The sequence below is a fragment of the Apus apus genome, chromosome 5 (assembly GCF_020740795.1).
Source record: "Apus apus isolate bApuApu2 chromosome 5, bApuApu2.pri.cur, whole genome shotgun sequence".
Lineage (NCBI taxonomy): Eukaryota > Metazoa > Chordata > Aves > Apodiformes > Apodidae > Apus > Apus apus.
This window is the reverse complement of record NC_067286.1, coordinates 51,002,341-51,017,317: the sequence shown is the minus strand read 5'-3', so window position 1 is coordinate 51,017,317 and position 14,977 is coordinate 51,002,341. Positions and strand designations below refer to the sequence as shown.

The 14,977-nt window shown below is 42.6% G+C and overlaps 1 protein-coding gene, 1 long non-coding RNA gene and 1 other non-coding gene across 3 annotated transcripts; 2 read left to right on the top strand and 1 right to left on the bottom strand.

The window, feature by feature from the left end:
• Positions 1–2,235: 2,235 nt before the first annotated feature.
• On the bottom strand, positions 2,236–8,998 carry GLRX5 (glutaredoxin 5). Its single transcript, XM_051621978.1, has 2 exons — positions 8,638–8,998; positions 2,236–3,656 (listed from the first exon to the last, which is right to left on the bottom strand). Exons 1-2 carry the CDS (start codon positions 8,933–8,935, stop codon positions 3,478–3,480), a joined length of 477 nt encoding a protein of 158 aa, XP_051477938.1. The 5' UTR covers positions 8,936–8,998; the 3' UTR covers positions 2,236–3,477.
• Positions 8,999–9,309: 311 nt separating this feature from the next.
• Positions 9,310–14,977, top strand: LOC127385824 (uncharacterized). The gene is made up of 2 exons (XR_007889762.1): positions 9,310–10,258; positions 11,997–14,977. It is a non-coding gene; the product is annotated as an uncharacterized LOC127385824 (long non-coding RNA).
• LOC127386132 (small Cajal body-specific RNA 13) lies at positions 11,423–11,694 on the top strand. The gene has a single exon (XR_007889822.1). It is a non-coding gene; the product is annotated as a small Cajal body-specific RNA 13 (non-coding RNA).

Genomic DNA, 14,977 nt, shown 5'->3' with positions numbered 1-14,977 from the left:
TGACAGTTTATGTGCATTTACCTCATCGTAAGTCTTCAGTAGTGCAATACAGCCAAAATGAGTCCAGAAACATCTCAGCAGAGGAGCAGCCAGCCAGAACACCTGCCCCATACCAACACACAAAAACATTAATAGCAGGAAGAGAACTACATGGTATTTTGGAGCTGGCAGCTCCATACAACCACCCTTGATCTGCAGGAGCCCTGCAGGTGGCAATGATCAAGCACAGCCCTGAGGCCCACATTCTTCTTACCTCAGCAGACCAAACTCCAGACCAGGCAGCTTTGCTTCCTTCTTCACCAAAGATGGCAAGCGCAGCTCTTGGCTGTCCTTGGCAACTTCAGCCAGCCTTCCCAAGTCATGTTCCTGAGCACAATTACCTCTTCAGTCTCTCTTTTATTACAGAGTAATCAGGCAAGTACAAGCAGCAGTGCCCAGTGTTTTTTCCCGTCACTCCCCTTACTTCCTGTGACATGGTACTCCTCCCATGTGGGGAAAAAATCACCCTTCCCCTCAGAACTCTTAGCATCCTCCTGACCATGAACTCCACATGGATCTTTCCCAGTAGCACCAAACCCCTCAGTATTAGCACAACACATCCACTGATTGTCACCCAATACTCCAACGTTGCTATCTCTCATTGCCAAACAGCACAATGAAAGCAGATGCAGGTTTCTCATCAATGAGAGGCGAAATTATTTAGAAATTATATCTCAAAAGAATAAATGAATTTGCAGCAACATGCCTTTTGGAGTTATATGCTTGCTTTTGTCTCTAGTTCAAGGTGCAGCAAAAGCTGCTGAGCAGCATGCAGAATATGGTCCATTTTCTAAAAGAATCAACCAAGAAATAGTTTATTGGGGAAATACTATGAAGTCCCAAAATAAGCCTTCTTCTGAGCACCTAAAGTTTCACAGCTTAAGCAGATGCAGACTTTCTTATTGCAATTGGAATAACATGAGCATTTAGATAGATGCAGCATAAAACAGTATAAAACAACTGCTCATGCACCCAGAGCCTGGAAAGACAAGGCTTGCACAGGAGCACAATAAGAAATCACATTTTACATTCTCACTTGTGTGGCTTTGTTTCACATGCTTTATGGCATTGATGTTGCTCTTGCTTGCTCAGGCACAAGACACTTCCATCAGGCAAAGGACTGATATAAAGACTACTATACATTACAGAAAGTGTCAATGAAATTATTAATAACTAAAATGTCTAAGGGAAAGGAAGTAAAGAAAGCAAAAAACTATTCATAGTTTTAGTAAAAGCAGGAACTTGTGCTGGGGAAAAAAATCTTTTACTGCTTAGAGAAAAAAGAAAACCTGGAAATGATAAAGTTACCTACTAGCAGATAGTACTGAAAATTACTCAACTTCGGCAGAATGAAGAAGAGAGCCTCAAACAGCAGATTTGGTTGAGAGCTGTTGGTTTGTTTTGGTTTTGTTTGGGTTTTTTAATTGATTTATTTAGTAGGCAGACATAGACTTAACCACTGAAATAGCAAATAGTTTAATTTTCTTCAAGTTACCTTATTTTTTGTGTACTGTATACATCCATTTCAATAGGTCTTTTGACAGAAATAACCAGACTTAAAATTCACTTGTTTTTATAAACATCATTTTACATTCAGAATGACAAAAGCTACTCTTGAAAAACTAGCCATAAGAAAGCTTATTTCATTTGAATTCAAAGACAGGTGATGCTGAAATGGTCAGAATGAGCCTTCACATATACCTAAAGCTTTGCATTTCATGTGATGTTGTGTATGAACAAAAAATCTTGCACTCATATCTCCACAACCAACACAGCCACAAGCGACTGCCTCTGAGTGTAAATTACTCATACTCTCTGGCCATTAGAGTCACTTCTACTGGTACTGAGCAGCTGTCTTGAGCCCATGAATACACAGAGCATGTACACACTGCATTTAATCCTGGTGGTACTGATTGCATTAAAATTATACAGTAAGTTTACTGTAACCAGGTTGGCAAATTCCATGAAGAATGTACCAGTAGAGTTTCTCCACTGTATAGCTTGCTCAAATAGACAGAAGAGATTTAGAACTGTAATTTACATCAAATCTCTTAAGTCCACAAGTTCCTGTTGACTTCCTCTTCCACTGAGAATACGTAATTTTTCCTTTATGTAAAGCACATTTTCTATCCCATGCAGTGGAAACTATTTTAGGTTAAGTAGTAATCTAAAATAAAGAGTAACTATTGACGACAATCAACATAAAATAGTTTATTTCCAATCACTTGTCTAATTCACATGCAAAATAGTTTATCTTAATAAAAGTAAACTGCATTTAAAAATAGTTTTTAACCTTAGCAGTATGGTGGTTAGCTTTTAACCTTTGGCTTAGTACAGCTGAAGCTATACCAGTTAATAAGATTGGTTTTAACTTCGAGAAATGTGGTTAGATAGGTATTGAAGACTTCAGAGACTTTCCACAAAGAAACATTTATCTATTCAGTCGACTGTCTGCTGCACTTACTATCTTATCTACAAGAAACATTTCCTCTGTTAACCCCATGTTTGAAGACCATATTCGTCAAAGCACACAAGTTCAGAGAAAATACTTGGAAATACAACAAATATAAAGATAACATAGTAACTAGCAAATAATACAAGATTACAGTAGTAACTGAAGTATTCTCCTGTACTATTCCAATCTAGAATACTGTAGCCTTAAATAATTCCCACCTTTTAGCACTGACACAGAACTACAATACACGAAGTATATAAGCAGGGGGAGAGCTGCTTTGCAAGAGGTAGAAAACATTTTATAAAATCTTTAGGCACAATTCATACCTTTCTTTTAAAAGCCATCAGAATGTTATAAAGTAATAATGACCATTATACATGTATTTGTACAAATCTGTTTATTTTACCCTTAAGAATAAAAGTATATTTAATGCACTCCCATATAATAATATTTTTTCTTATATATTTTTGAATACTATTTTCTCCTACATCAAATGTGGTTACAGAAGTTTTACAGGCTCTCAGGAGATCTTATCACCAGGAGTTATGGAGCAAAACTGTTGCACTATTACTTAACACTTTTTCAAGAGGAGCAAGGGAATGCAAACACTGTTTGCATAGGTTTGTGTATCAAAGAACAGAGAAACACACATTCAAAAAGCACTGAAGTATTACTTGTTTGGTTGGCGTACTCCTGCCCCAATCAAGAAGTGAATGATTTTAGAAGTGAACTTTTTTTTTAAAAAGCACACTTTCAACAAATGTATGCTTTACAGTACAGTGGTTATACTCAAATTTTCACAATATCCAGAAATCAAAACGCCAAGATCATACATTTACCATGAGCATTAGACATTCACAGATAAACTTTAGTGTCGGTTCAAAAAGATGCCTTCTCTGAGCTAAAGAACATAAGGCTTTACTGGTAACAAGTTCCTCTCGAAGATCAGGCTTCTTCCTGTCACAGCATCTTTTTTAATCCTTTCACTTTTTATCTTGGTCTTTTTCTGCATCCAGAAGTGCTGAACGGATTCCCAACTTCTTCAGCTCTTCCACAAGATCTCCATTCTGATGCATCTGGAGGAGTATATCACAGCCACCAACAAATTCACCATTGAGGTATACTTGTGGGATGGTAGGCCAGTTAGAGTAGTTTTTTATTCCTGCATAGGAAAAAAAATTAAAAGTATTAAATGTTTTCCCCCCTATCTTAATGGAATGGCTTTTTAAACAGAATACATTGGTTCAGCCTGTCAGAACTACTGATATTTTAATTTCTTTCCCATTGAGACAAAAATGTATCCATGTAGCAGGAGCACTTTTAGAAAAACTACGTTAAAGTTAGGTGCAGCTGTCATTTCATGTCCAAGTCTTGGGTTGAAAGATACAGAGTGAGCTCTTATACTGACTTCAAACAGAAGCTGGAAAAAATTAACACCCTCTTTCCCTCCCAGGAAACAAGAAAATACGCATTTTCCTCAATTAAAGAAATTAGAACTCTAGGAAAATGTTGAGAACTGTTTACATTTTTATCCTTTATATTTCCCCCATGGATTTGAAAATATTGTGTTCTTACTAAATTAACAGTGATACTACTGCAATTTCAATTTCAAGATACACTCACTCCTCTAGAAGCCTTATGAATTTCAAATTGCTTTATCTTTCATTACCAGACCACACAGCCCATGGGAGGGGCACAAAGGCTTAAGTCTCTTAAAAGTACTCACTAAACACAAAAGAGCTCAAGTCACAATTACGAAGTACAGAATTAAAGTTTAAAACTGTATTTCAGAGATAACAAATGTAGGACCATCTAAAAATATTAACTTATCAGCTGGTACAAATTACACCCCAACTTGCATGAAAAAAAAAAAAAAGATGTTATGAAAAAATTATAGAAAAGAGACCTTATAAATACATTGCCACTTTTTAAACAATGCTTCAAGCAAAGTCATTATTTCTTTAGCAGAGGAAATAGTTAAATTCTACATCTGCATGCTCTTATACCAAGACTACCAGCACTTGCTTAGATACCAAGTTTTTAATTCAAAATTTTTAAATATGGAATGCCTCTTGTTTTTCTACCAAAACCACAAAAGCCTATATAGCAAATTCCTTTTTCAGCTCATCAGAGCTCATTCACCTTGGAAGTCAACCCCCTGAACAAGCAGGCACCAGCTTCACACAGACTGTCAGGGTACTAACAGCAAATATTAGGCCTGTATAGCATAAAACAGAAGAATTTCCTTTTAACCTCTAAAGACTGTAGAGGTAAAACCCAAAATACCTGAGAGAAAAAAAATAACCATATTAGCAAATTATGCTTACTTCATTGGAGCTTAACACACTTTAAAAATATGCAATGGAATTGTAATTTTAATGCTTAAAAGATGAAACAGAGCTAATAATTCCCCCTTGGTCAAATACCGGTCTGTTTTAAAATATCAGCAATCTAGAAAACAAAAACGTGATGAAGTATTCATAGCTAGGAGATTTTATTTTGACTTAAGATTTTGGGCATGGACAAACAATGCTTCAAAAGTACAAAATAATAAGTTCAGGCAGACAAATACAGCCAAAAGGAATCCATAATCATCTAACATCATCCCCAGCATCACCACCTGTAACTTCTTCCTTATAGTTTCCTTAAAACATCTGTTGTTTAGATACCCTTTGCAGATATTACAAGCTTTGAAATCAACTTCTGTTTAGCAGTACTTTTCTTAAACAGTCCTGGGTCTCTGAGCCCTCAAAAGTGCTCAAACTGTCCCCAAAATCTTCTCAGCCATAACAGCTGCATTGAAAAACTGAGTGACAATATTAAGGCATGCTAAGGATAACCCTACTGAAAGAAGCCACTGCAGATACAAAATAGGGATTGTTTTTTTAAAAGATATTTAAATGCTGATACCAAGCACTCTGCATAATAAACCTGCTGGTAATAAGCATTCCAGGATAGTATTTACACCGATTATTCTTTCACAGAAATATTTTCTTCAAGGACCAAACTGCACATACGTACAAGCACTGATAGTACTTTCAAGGATCTATCCAACTTCACATAAATCAAGCTTAGCTGCTCTGTATGCTGTATTTCATGTACTGGACAAGCTACTTTAAATGCCTTTGTGTCAGTGCTCAACTCCTGAACTGGCTAACCAACTCTTGGCTTAGTAAAGCAGTTACTGATACTACCTCAGTAGCTTTAAAAGCAAGTTAGCCTGACCTATGACTGCTGCACGCAGGGTGCGCTTCTGGGATGAATCCTTGGGCAGTACAGACACCCCAAGGGATCACTTCCCACTCCCTGCATGTTAACACTTCCTGCTACGCTTCAAAAGCCACAGCTTGTGCTTTGAAACACTGTTTGCTTTGTGTTTAGTCCTCAGATCAGGTTTCAAGTCTGACAGCTGAGCTAGCAAACTGTAAGTTGACTATCAAACCAGAGTTGGTGCAAGCTGCTACTGAAAGGAGTATGTAAAGCATTCCCACCCCATTTCCCTAACTCCAGATACCCATCCCTCAGTCTTTCTTGCCAGCAGTACCACTAATAAATGATGGACCACATCAAAGAACTGACTCAAGCAACCACTCTCATTCCTACCACACTTTTTCCAGAAACACAACACATTTTTATGGAGATCACTAGTACTGGTACAAGCATGATTGACGACAACCTGGCCCAAACGCAGGAGAAAGGATCAAGACCACCCTCTTGGCAGGAGCCATGATTAAGTAATAATGTAAAGCAACAACAATAACAATCTGAGGGTGAACTACCACAACAGTTCAAACTGGTTTAAACCGCCTCTTGTCCAGTATGTAATACCAATTACTGATCTGAACCAGCCTAATGTTGTTGAACAGATGAGAGCAGGATCACTTCTAGCAGAGTCAACTGAAAGAAACCTGAATTCCCATGGAACAAGAGTCCAAGACAGAGTGTCAAGATCTCTTAGACCAGTTTTAATAAGGAAGGATTTGTGTCAGAGAAGCATATCATCAGCTCAAGTTCATAAAAAAATTCAAGTATCAATAACTATCTAGTTCCACAGATCTGAGTGCTTTTGCTTGAAGAGGAAAGCAGGGGAGTTGTTTTGGTTTTGTAACTTGCTGCATTGCAAGGGCAGTTGCCAACTTGCAGGGCAAGTTTCAGCAATCGAACAATAATAATCTGAAAATAAGATGTTTCAACTGATACAGGAAAGAAACCAAGCAGCACTTCAAACATGCCTGAACCACCATCTCTGCAAACAGCCAGTTCTTACTACAAATGGTAGTACCTATCAGCAAACATTTACATTGTCTTCAGCTGAATACAAGACCAGCTCACATACAGTAATCTCCCTGCAGATTAATCTTTAGTTTAGATGTATTTGATATTTTCACAGCTAAAGGTTCAGCATTCCCTCACTAACCCCATATGCACACAATGAAAATTATGTTCACAGAAAAGGTTTAGGAAACCATCATACGCTGCATATCCAACTTTCAGCACCCAAGGCCAGCTCCAGGAGGAGACTAAGAAGAGCTTCAGGCAACCACTGCTTAATCACACTTGGCAACTTACAGAGCTACAGCTTCCAGCCGTCCTGCCCTCTCCTCTGCCAGACTGCTATCCACAGGAACAGGCAGATACTGGCTTTTTAGCCAATGCAGTAGGCAACACAGTCGAAGCAATATGACAATGTGCTGGCCTTGGAAGCACTGGTGTCATTCCCCAACTCTTGACTCCAAGGCTCCAGCCCTGGTGCTGGCTCTGGCACCCACCTCACAGTAAACAACAAATGCATTGCCTGCTCAAGAACTCACAAAAATTCTCTTAACCAAAAGACAAACGCTGATGGTTTAATTTCAAGGTTTTGTTTTCTCCTTTTTAGCTTATGAGCTTGTTCTAGTGAACTATAAGTTTTATAAATTTAGAGATGTAAAAAAAGTTTAGAAACCTACCACACAGAGATTACAGTATTTAAGCCTTTTATACCATACCAATTATTACACCTGTGAGCTGAAAAGCAAGCAAGGATTGGGAAAACCAGCTAAACAGCTAAAAGCTAAAGAAAAACTGACTTGGTCAGATGATACCAAAAACACAGGAGAAGGAAGTCACCTGATCCATGGCAGCATGTGCATTTAAAGCACACTGAGAGTATCCTGGACAGGAACTGTTAATGCTATGCACCTGCAAGGCTAATTACTACATGCTTTTTTTGTTTGTTTTGAAGCTTTCTCAAACAACCACATGAAACCTCAAGACTCAGTTATGCTCACTGAAAAAGGAAAGAAGAAAAGCACGACAAGAAAGGAGTACTAGCCTTCTACAGCTAGCAAAAAGCCTTCTTCAGATTAGCTCCTACCGCTTCAGCAGTAATGGTGGAACTACTACTAATTATTTCTTGTGCAGATTATTAGCGTAATTTTGTACTTTAGAAAAAAAAACAAAACAGGGCCAGCAGAGAACACAGTGGTATAAGTTCAAGCCGTTCCTGAAGTTTCACTCCACTGCTCACAGGGAGCAAAATATCTGACTAGATAATGAAGTATTTGGGGGTCTTTTAATGGAGCTTTGTATCTGCTAACTTGGCACAGCAACGTGGCATGAAGAGCCCGATCTCCAGGAGTTACCCTGCTAGCATAACTGCGTTCTGCAGATAACAGAGACGCTCCCGGACACGGTGAGGCCGCAGAACCCAAGCAGGGAAGTCCTCTCGACGGCGCATCTCTGTAACGTGCTCCAAATCCCACAAACCCCGGAGCCCCGGGATGCAGGCCTGCTTATAGAACAATACAAACCCAAAAAGAGACAAACGAACAAAAAACCAAAGACAGCAAGCAGAAGCCGGGTACACGTGCGGGAGGCGGGCTCCGACAGCCCCGAGACAGGTGTGAGGGTGAAGGCAGCCCCGACCCGCGGCGGGGCCACACATGCCAGCGCCTCCCGAGGGCCTTCCCGGCGGGGACACCGGGGCTCCGGCGTTCCGGCTCTGTGCCCTACGCGGACGTTTCAGAGAGGGAAGCGGGAACAGGCCCAGGCCCTGTGCAAGCGCCGGCAGCGGGCGAGGCGGCGCCCAGAGGTGACCCCAGCGGCCGCTGCGCCCGGCCTCGGCCCCACCAGACCCGACTCGGCCCCAGCCCGCCGCTGACCTTGGCGGAGGTCGGGGTCCTGCAGGACGTCGTGGGCGCGGTAGTCCTCCACGCCGTGCAGGCGCAGGATCTGCACGACAGCGTTGCTGAAGCCGCAGAGGGGCTGCGCCGGGCTGCCCTTCATGAACACCACCACCGGGTGCTCCCGCACCAGCCGCTCCACCGCCTCCCGCGACCCCGAGCCGCCGCCGCCGCCCTCAGCGCCGCCGCCTTCCCCGGGCGCCTGGCTCAGCGCCCGCCCGGCCCGGCCCCGCGCGGCCGCGCCCAACCGCCAGGCCGCGCGCAGCACCGCGCTCATGCTGCCCCGGCCGCCCCCCCGCGCCCACTGCCCGGCCCTGCCGCGCTCCGCCAGCCCCGAGCCCCTGCCGGCCGCCGATTGGCGGAGAGTAGGCAGGGCCGCGGGGGAGCGGCTCTTCGCATAGGCCTTGTCACCTGCCAATCATCTGCGACGACCAGTAGCATGGCGATACAGAGAGCCTTGTCCCGCCCAGCAGCTCCGAGGCGATCTTGCTCTCCTATTTGTGGAGGAACCTCCGCTGCTGCAGTTTCATTGGGAGCAGCGCCTGTCAATCTAACTCGATGGGGTTAATCCCCGCCCATCCCGCGGAGGACATTGGTCAGGCCTCCCCGGTACGGGGTTTTGCTCGGGGCGCGTTCTTAGCGTGCAGCTCCTTCCGCTTCCGGGTAGCGGCCGCGCTCATGGCGGCGGAGCCCGGCTCGCCTCGGTGGCCTCCTGCCTCACCGGCAGCGATGGACCCGCTTCTCTGCCCGGCGCCAGCCGCCCGGCGTTCCCTGGTCCCACCGCAGGCTCCGCGATGCGGGCGGAGCGCAGGCCGAGCGCAGCCGTGGCTCAGCCGCTGCCTTCGAGCCTGGGTGCGGGCGGGCCCCGCGGCTGGGGGAGGGTTTCCTCCCGCTGCGCTCGGGTGGTGCAGGCGCCGGTAGAGCTGGGGGTGGGAGGCGAGTCGGGAGTCAGAACAGCGTTAGCGGCTACATGGGCCCCGGGGAGGAGGCGGCTGCGGAGGGCGGGCTGCTCTGGGGTGTCGGCACAAAGGTGTGCGGGACGCAGCGGTGGAAGCGTGTCCCCAGATGAGCAACGCCGTGGGGACATCACCGTTTGTCGCCGTGGGCAGGCGGAGGAGGCAGCGGGAGGTGTTACGTGGGCGGCTGGCAGGGCTGGATGGGCTGGCTCCCTGGCGGCCTTGGCCGTGGCTAGCGGTGCCTGCGTGCGCGCGCTTGGTGTTGGTTGATTTTTAGTGAGGTGAAGCTGGTGGTTTGTGTTGCTGAGGAGCGAGCAGTTCTTTGCGTGCTCTGTTTTCCTACTAGGAGAGGAGACCTGCATAACAGGTAGCTTTGCGCAGCTTGGTCTGTCGCTGGAACAGCTGATGGGGGTGGTAGCGAGAGGGGGGGCTGGCTGGCTGCGCGTGCAAAGGGTTGGTTCATTTGGTGCTGGAAGACACACAGAACCGCCCAGTATCACCCAGAGAAGCACTGAATTTGGAACATGTCCTGGAAACAGCCTTGTGTGCAGCCAGCTTCAATTTAGCTCCTGGGCAGATGCCGGATTCTTTCCAAGAACTTGGAGCAGGGCGTGGAGTTCACCTTCACCAGCCAGATCCGTTCTGTGAGTAGAAGGAAATGTTGAAAAATTTTCTGTTTACTAAGCCACAGTCTGTCCCAAAAAAAAAAGTTTATTTTTGAGTATTAATTTACATTTCAGCTCTGATATCCAGACTTTCAGTGTGTTAATGGCCACCTTTACAAGCAAGACCAGCTTATCTCTAGCATTTGAAAGGCTGTTTGTTAGTTCTTGATTTTTTGGAATGCAGTGGATGCTCAAGTGCCAGCATGTTTTTCATTTTCAATGAAACCACTTTCAGACATCACTTCTGTTGCCTTTTATTTAAATTTAGTTTGACCACATTCCAGAGGAAATTATGGAAACCTTGCAGTTTGTCATTACATATGAATAGGTTCTGAATAAAAAAAGCGTTGCTGCAGTATTTGAAAGTAAATGTATTAGGACTCTAAAGGCAAAGTTAACGCATTGTTGGTGAACGTTGTCTTTTGTGTGTCAGTATGTTTCAACAGAATATTAGGAACCAGGCACAGTCATGCTGATCAAGATACAGTGGGTTTTGTGATGTATATGTTGTGATTAACAAGGTGCAAGGTTGTGCACTATGAAAACAAAAATGCAGTACCCAGTTCATGCCAGATAAAAATATCAGTAAATTCTGCAAAGCAAAAATGTCTTTCTATTTGTTGAACTGGTATGATATACAGAGACAGAGATTTAATGAGTGTTAAGTGCAACACTCCAGTGTTTAGTCTAGCAGGAATACTTCTGCCACTTTAAGATCCTGGAGAGTCATAGTGGAGTTAAATGAAAATTGAGTAAAAAGACAAGAGGTCTTTCTATTCTTAAAGGCAACTAAATCATGGAATTGGAAGGGACCTCCAGAGATCACCCAGTCCAACTCCTCTGCTAAAGTGGGATTGCCTGGAGCACATTTCTCAGGACTGCAACCAGGCAGATTTTTAATATCTCCAGAGAAGGGAACTCCATAACCTCCCTGGGCAGCCTTTTTTAGTGTCTTTCAAAAATATTTTGTACTGTGAACAGAACTTTGTAGTATTTCCCTTCCTGAATTTCATTCTAGCTATTCCTATGAAGTGATGGTTCATTAGAAATTATAAGTGAACTAAGCACATGAAGCTGAAGTGTAATAAACCCTTGTGAGGATGTGCTCCTTCTGGAATAACATAACCACAGTTGTGGTTTAATCCTCTGTAGTCCAAGAGGTGCCCATGGTTGTTGGTACCCTGGGCACACCAGGCTTGCAGAGAGAGCAGCTGGTGAGGAAGCCGAGGCATGCCTGTCAGAGTCGCAGCAGCACCATGCGCAATATTCCTCCAACAGTTACCATTCTGTTGCCACGGAGATAATGACTTATCCCATGTCATTATTGATCTATCAACAGTAAGAACAGCTTTGCAGTCTGATATTGTTTAGCAAATAGAGTAGCATCTGCTGAACACTGGAAAACTGCTATAAGTGTTAGCTTCTCAGAAATCTGTGCACTGAGTTAAATGAAAGTATCTGAATTTATAGTTGCTCGCTGTAGTTTTGTGAGGTTGACCTGAGAGATAATATTATGCTTAAGAAGGTGCTTTCTAGTAAAACATTTAGCATGCTCAAATGCTTTTGACTATGCAGTATGCAGCACATGTGTTAGTGGATAAGGACATTTCCCTACTGGTTAAAATTAGCCCATATACATGCTAGAAAAAAAGACATAATTATTTGCTACCTAGTCCAGTCTTCTATCAGTCTAAGTGAAACTTCTTGTATTTTCCAGATAATGATTTATATCATCTGTTCAGAAGAAATATTAATGGGACTCCCCTAAGACTCCTGACATGTTGCTGATGTTCCTGTTAGAAGACCTATCACCTCTTTTTGAAAATAGTAAAAACAGCATCAGTATTCAAATTGCAGAGCTTAAATGCTAACAGTTAGTCACAAATTAGGTTACTTAGAGGCATTCTGCTGCTGAATAGAATTACTTGTTATGAACTGGTGGTTTGAGGTTCTTAGAGAGTGCACAAGAAGGAGGACGTCTAAGAAGGATATTGTCAGCAGGAAGTCTGTTGTTTGTTTTTAAAAAGGAGAGGGCTAAATTAGCTGGTGAGAAAGATCAGAAGAGAAGTCTCATTTCAGCTTATCAGGACAGGGTAGGTGTCCGTGTGTCTTTCTGACTTGCGATTGTGCCTGGAAATGAAGTCCCTTATCGTGCCTTGACAAATAAGCTCTACTTTAAATTTAAAAAATTACAGATGCTGTTCATTCTTCTCCCCTATAGGGAAAGGAGAGACAATAAGGGAAATTGACTTACAGGTTGGAAACTGAACTACACAGCTTAAATAACCAGTAGTGACAAAAGAAAAATAATTAAATATGCACAAAATATATACAAAACCACTACCGCTGACCCCCAATAACATTCACATTGCCACTGGGGCTGCAAGGCGGGCCCTGGAAAAGTCCTAGACTGGACTCAGCAGCAGACAGGAGCTGGATGCAGAAAGCATGGGTTCATAAACACATGGATCACAATCAGGATCAAAGGCAGATGAACAGTTGGAGTCCTCCCAGGAATGCCCACCATAGACAAAGAGAGCTTGACTCTTGCGATCGCTTAAATTTATACTGAGTGTGAGACCTATGGGATGGAATACTTTGGTCAATTTTGGTCACCTGTCCGATCTGCTCCCCACATCAGGGTTGCAGGTGTGACCCCTCTACTCCCTTCTTGTTCCAGATCATAAGATGTTTTTCAGAACCAGGCAGTAGCCTTGGTTCTCCATACCATTCTTGAGCAGTAACTATAAACATCGAGCATTATCAGGCCTGGAAGCAGACACCGACTGCAAAATATGCCGTTAATTTCAGCAAGTGCAGCTACTTAGAAGAGACTTAACTGAAAAGTAAAATCACTAGAAAGAAAATTGGTTCTATCCTGGCTCAAACCAGGACAGATGTCTAAATTGTGAACACTGAAGAAACATCTGTGAAAAGTTCCTGGTTATTTTGAAGATTTGCTAGTTTGAAAAAGTTGTCCAACAAGCAACAGAAACATGGAAGTGCTCTAGGGGTTTTACTGCTGTAGAAACTCAGGTCCTGAGGAAAACTGATGGTTGGAATCTGAACTGCATCTAACTTCCTGTTTTGGATCTCACCTGGAGACCAAGAAGCAAGTTTGTTTTGAACTAGATGGGTAATTAATACTTAAGGATTTATAGGTATTCCCAAGAGGGTGTTTGCATTAACTTTAAAGTACAACGGTCCACTTCATAAATGACAGAGGTGGAGAATATGTATGAAATTACTGAAGTCAGTTTAAGTGATGGGTGATCTATGTGATCTATGGCAGTTTTTTTTGACCTAGGTTATATAAGGATGCCTTTGACAGAGAGAGGTCATGCTAATAAACAAAGCAAAGATGTCTGAGCCCCACATTTACTGAACAGAATGGAAGATCATGTTCAACCTTGAATGTGGACCTTTAAACAAGACACTTTTAGACTTCAAGCCCACTTCTTAATTACACTAATCTCAGTATATGCCTCTTTCTAGTAATGATCTGCTTTGTGAATTGTGAAGGGCAAGTGGTAGCACTTTTGTAATAGAGGAGTAGAATTCTTCTTTGGGATAGGTAAGCTTCTTGAAACTATTGTGCCTGACCAGAGTGTGTTAGACCACTGTTCCTTATTTGCAGATGGTAGTGGCACTTGAGTCTTTCAGTATCACAGAAGAAGCATAATTTTATATACACCGGATTCACGTGCAGTTCTGGGAAACCTCATCTTTAATGAGAACATTCCTCTTCACTCAGGAGTTACGAAGGTCAAAATCTTTCATGGGCCTGAAAAAAGACTGGCTGAACTCAAGGAAGTAAAACTGATCTGCTAAATACAAAGATACTATTATTGAATCAAGTCTTGAGCCATAGAAAGCTAGGGAGTTGGATTATAACTGTATGTGTGTCCTAATATTTGCTTCCTCTTCATTCACTTTTGTCCAGCATTGCAAAAACAAGGTCCTAGGCTTTGCATTTCTGATTTAGCAAATTGTGATTTACTTCAAATGCTGGAAACATCTTCTTATCCTTCATAATTGTAGGAAAACTCCAGGGCGCTCTCTGTAAGAAAGATTATCGTGCTTCGGTTAAGTTCTGGCACACTTGGTAGAGCTACAATGGCATGAGATCTTCTGTTGGCTCCATTCACTTTCAGGACGTGCAGTTGCAGTGAGGGAAAAGCTCCGATTAGCACGCATTTTGTGTCCACGAGGAGGCTCAGAAAACTCTGGTCTGGCAGCTGGTGATCCTGGAGTTATGCATTTCACTAAACTGACAGGCTGTAGTAACTGAGTGTTTGTTTTATCCGAGAGCAATTACATCTGTTCTTGTTCAGTGCTTTTGAATTCCCTTATCTCTTCTATATAAAGTTAAAAAAAACTTAGAGGGAGGTATTTTTCTGTGTCATGTTGAGAAATGGATCTCATGTTAAGAAAACTTGCCCCAACATCAGTAAACAGCACTGCCCATTTGATCTCCTTTGTGGCAGAAGACAGGGCCAAGCATGTGTCATCACACGTGAGTTTCAACTGTATGAGATACTACTCCAAATAAAAATTTGAGAATTTTGCACACATCAATGTATTTGTAAATTAGGTGAAATTGTTATGGAGAATCTTAATTATTATTTTTTTTAATCTTAGTATTTTTAAACTTGGCACTGCAATATTTCAATAAAGTTTTTGGTTTTTTCCATCACA